General features: G+C 43.5%; 1 protein-coding gene across 1 annotated transcript in view; it reads left to right on the top strand.

Annotated features, from left to right (window-relative positions):
* Positions 1 to 4,676, top strand: part of PGD (phosphogluconate dehydrogenase) — a 17,047-nt gene that overhangs the window by 10,691 nt on the left and 1,680 nt on the right. The window contains exons 7-9 of the mRNA XM_012662499.1: positions 1,527 to 1,778; positions 4,153 to 4,283; positions 4,533 to 4,666. Of these exons, the coding sequence (XP_012517953.1) occupies positions 1,527 to 1,778; positions 4,153 to 4,283; positions 4,533 to 4,666 (517 nt within the window). The remainder of the gene's footprint in view (positions 1 to 1,526; positions 1,779 to 4,152; positions 4,284 to 4,532; positions 4,667 to 4,676) is intronic.

Genomic DNA, 4,676 nt, shown 5'->3' with positions numbered 1-4,676 from the left:
TGTCGCTCTGGGTATGGTACAGTGGTGTCATTGTAGCTCACTGCAACCTCCAACTCCTGGGCTCTAAGCGATCCTTCTGCCTCAGCCTCCCAGCACGCCTGTAGCTGGGACTACAGGTATGTGCCTCAAGGCCTGGCTGGATTTTTTTTTCTTTCTTTCTTTTTCGTAGAGATGGGGTCTCACTCTTGCTCAGGCTGTTCTCTAACTCCTGACCTCAAGCGATCCTCCCACCTCAGCCTCCCAGCGTGCTAGGATTACAGGCATGAGCCACCATTCTTGGCCTTGTTATCTTATTTTTTCTGATACATTTCAAAGCAAACTGCAGGCATCGGTACTTTTTTTTTCTAAATACCTAAGCATCATTAGATAAACATATATTTTAATTGAAAACAGAGGAAGGTACATTCATTCACCAATCTTTTGTAGAGCCAAGGCCCTTTCATTCAGTACGATTCTGCTGATTAGCATTCTAGTCATCTATCTTATCATCTAGGACTTCTAGGTTTAGTTATTTCAGGTTAGACATGGTTTAAAGACACTTGCAAGGCACATGGTGCTTCCAGATTTTTTATGTATTTTTCCTCTTAGTTTTTTTTTTTTTTAATTCATGTCATCTTCACTTATTTTGACTGCAGTTTGTTTCACCAGCCTGCCTTTATTGTTCTTTCTAAAACATTTAACTTGGCTGGCACCATGGTTCATGCCTGTAATCCCAGCACTTTGGGAGGCCAAGGTGGGAGGATCGCTTGAGGCCAGGAGTTCAAGATCAGCTTGGGCAATGTAGTGAGACCCTGTCTCTACAAAAATATTTTTTAAAAAGTTAGCCGGGTGTGGTGGTGTGCGTCTATAGTTCTACTACTCAGGAAGCTGAGGTGGGAGGATTGCTTAAGCCCAGGAGTGTGAGGCCGCAGTGAGCTATGATCATCCCACTGAACTCCAGCCTGGGTGACAAAATGAGACCCTGTCTCAGAAATAAATAAATTTTAAAAAGTAAAACATTTAACGCAATTTTCATAGAAACAGTTTTCTTTTTGTGTTCATATTTAATTGGTTTATATAATATTTAATGTATTTATTCAGCAAACACGTGAGTGCTTCCTGTATGCTAGGCAGTATTCTAAATGTTGGGGTAACAGTGAAGAAAAAGAAGTCCTGCCCTCACGGAACTGGGAAGATAGACAGTAATAATTAGGTATATAACATAAAACTAGTTAGTGGTGACTGTTAGGAAGAAGAGTAAACTGGGTGAGAGGTAGATGTTAGATCAGGTGATCACGGAAGGCTTTGGGGTGCAGTGAACAGAGACCTAAGAGAACTGAGGAGCGCTGGGCTCTGAGGAAAGAACAATCCTGGCGATCAGGAAATCCGCATCGCCAGGTAGAGCTGAAACACTGACCCTCGGTGAGCATAACGCCCACTCGGCCGGCCAACGGGAAGTGCTGCTGGCCCCACGCGCTCAGCGCCTGTGAGCCCTGGTCAGTACTGACACGGACAAGGGTGACTGGGTGCCACAGACGTCGGCTAAGGGGGCTTCCCCTGCGGCAGCCCCGTTTCTCTCACGTCATTTTCTCTCACGTTCTGCACGCAGGCCTTCCAGGAGTGGAACAAGACCGAGCTAGACTCATTCCTGATCGAAATCACAGCCAATATTCTCAAGTTCCAAGATACCGATGGCAAGTTCCTGCTGCCAAAGATCAGGGACAGTGCAGGGCAGAAGGGCACCGGGAAGTGGACTGCTATCTCTGCCCTGGAGTACGGCGTCCCTGTCACCCTCATCGGTAACGTGCGCTTTGCACTTGAACCTTTCGTGCCGCTGTTCTGATCTTGCTATCCTTCTGGAATATTGATATAGACTGGTCTTTTAGAGAATCTGTTCAACCGTAATCAGCTTTCAGAGGGCCTTTTGCTCTCCCCGCATATGAAAAAACTGGTGAGAGAGGCCGACACTGCTGTTAAATCTCTGCAGTTCTTGTCTCACTCACATGAGCTTTGAGGGGAATTCGGAAGCTACTGTCTTTCCTATCCTATTTTACCTTTGGAATATTTTAGCATTGGTGACTTTATTGTTGTCAGTGACCTAAGATCTTTTTAACGAGGCAGTAATGGAATTTTTTATAGTAAAGTTTAGAATAATGTAAGCTTTACGCACTCAGAATTTATTAAAATTTTGCTGTGTTTTTCCCACCAGATAACTAACAAAACAAAACATTACCTATACTTTTGAAGTCCTTTAATATTCTTTTCCAAAGCTCCTTCCCGTTCCTCTTTTAGAAGAAAACCACTATCCTGAAGTTGGCGTGGATTCTTCCCATTTGTGGGGGTTTTTTTGTTTGTTTGGTTTTTGGGTTTTTTTTTCTTCTGGTAGAGAAGGAGGTCTCACTATGTTGCGTGGGCTGGTCTTGAACTCTTGGCCTCAAGTGGTCCTCTTGCCTTGGCCTCCCAAAGTGCTGGGATTATAGATGTGTGCCACCACGATCGTATATTAATGAGCTAAGCATCAAACTTAAAAAGATAGAAAAGAAATAATAAAAGCAGATATAAACAGAAAACAAATTAGAGAGGATTAACAAAACCAAAAACTGGTTCTTTTAAGAATAAAATAGGTGTACTTGTGGGGATTGAAAAAGGGAGAATAAAGGAGGTGCCTAGTGTGTTAATGAAAAGCTGATCTTGGCTCCCAGCAGAACAGTCTCCCGATAATAGAACAGAAATATTCCTGTTTGCTCTCCAGATACAGGCTGCCTTTCTCTCCCTGGTCTCCTCCTTTCTTTCGACTTCTCCATTCTTTATGCCTCGCCCTGTTGATGAACTGTGGGGAAACGCACAGTGAGGAGGGAAGTAGGTTGTTTAGTCCAGCACTACATAGAAGGAAGTTTTAGATTCTGCTTTTAGCAAATCTGACTGATGCCTTGGGTGGGGAGGAAGAGAGGGGACGCAGCCAGGAGCAGTTTATTTATCACTGACTCAAATGTATGTTCAAATAGTACAATCTCAAAGAGAATCCTTCCTACTCTGCCCTGGTGTGGAGCTCTGCATACCCTTCCCCCAGGGCAGGCCAGGCCTAATTCCTGGCTGGGCGCCAGCATGATTGGGCGCTATTGGGGAAGTAAGTCTTCCAGCCCGCCCAGCTCTCAGAAGGGTTTGCCACACTTGCCTGTTGCGCCAGTTGTCTTACACAGCTTCCTTCCGCAAATGCCAAGTCACCGTGTGTGTGCACTGCAGGGGAGAGAACATGATTGGGCAAGGCTAGAAAGACAGCTGCTTCGGTGTGTTTTCGCTTTGTCAGTGTTCTCGAGTTTATGCCATTTTTTTATACCTCCACAGAGAAAATGAAGTAAAATCTCAGGGAACTAACAGAGGACTTTTTTATCTCAAAGATAAAGCCCTCTGTTAGTTCCCTGAGATTTTACTTCATTTTGTCTATGGGGGTATAAAAAAATGGTTAAAGGGTAATGTATTCTAATCATCTAAATTGTCAATTAAGCAAGTAGTCTTTTATAAGGCATAATTTTTAAAGATACTAAATGTCTTAATATTAAAATACTGTATTGAAATTTTTTATTCAAATGAAATAAAATTATGAAACTTTAATGGTGATCATGGGTGTACTGAAAACCATACAATGTAAGAATTAAGAAATGGAGTTTTTTGAGTGGTGAGTCAGTAAGTCTGACTTCTCAATGTACTAGCTGTTTCTAATTGTTGGGTACTTAGCACTTCAAGAGAAAATAAATTGAGTCTTTGGTGAGCATTTAAAATTTAAAGTCCTCCAAAAAAATTAAAGTCTTCTAAATTAAGTTTGACATTTAACTCCTGGACCAACACTGAATAATTCTGAATAACAGTGGTTTTATTTCTTCATTTTCCCTCAAAATTTCCCTTTGAATTTGATGTTGATCTTTGTGGTCGAATACTTATATTTATGCTGGGACTTAGAGTTTTAGTTATCAAATTAACTGTTGAGAGCTTTTTACAAAAGTTCCTTCTGATCCATATTAACTTTTGTGGCCCACGGTTGAAACTTTCAGCTCTTTCTAAAACTTGAATTTCCTGCTCCATCTCTGTCTTTCTGCACCCTCCGGCCGCTGTCCTCGCTGTCCTCTGGTTGATGTTGCACTTGGTAATGTATTTCCCCCCCACGCCCCCATGTAGGAGAAGCTGTCTTTGCTCGATGCTTATCATCTCTGAAGGACGAGAGAATTCAAGCGAGCAAAAAACTGAAGGGTCCCCAAAAGATCCAGTTTGAAGGTGATAAGAAATCATTCCTGGAGGACATTCGGAAGGTGGGGCACAGTCCCTGGCAGCGGTCTTTCCTGGTCCCTTGGAAGGTGGTGGGGGTTGTGGGAGAATACACGAGGCCACAGGGTGGCAGGTGGAAGCAAGTTCAGCCTTCGCCTTGATCCTGATTTACAGCCTTTTCCTAGAATCTTGTCCTTTCTGGGATCTCGGCTGCAGATGAGGATAAGACTAGCAGATGTGAGGTGGTTGCTCTGCCAACTGCGATTGCAGTAAGTCTTTGTGTTGTTCTTCAGGCCCTCTATGCTTCCAAGATCATCTCGTACGCTCAAGGCTTTATGCTGCTGAGACAGGCGGCCACTGAATTTGGCTGGACCCTCAATTATGGCGGCATCGCCCTGATGTGGAGAGGGGGCTGCATCATCCGAAGGTAAGTGAGA

The sequence above is a fragment of the Propithecus coquereli genome, unplaced genomic scaffold (genome assembly GCF_000956105.1).
Source record: "Propithecus coquereli isolate 6110/MARCELLA unplaced genomic scaffold, Pcoq_1.0 Scaffold77, whole genome shotgun sequence".
Lineage (NCBI taxonomy): Eukaryota > Metazoa > Chordata > Mammalia > Primates > Indriidae > Propithecus > Propithecus coquereli.
Note: the sequence above shows the minus strand (reverse complement) of the source record. Positions and strands in the feature narration are given on the sequence as shown.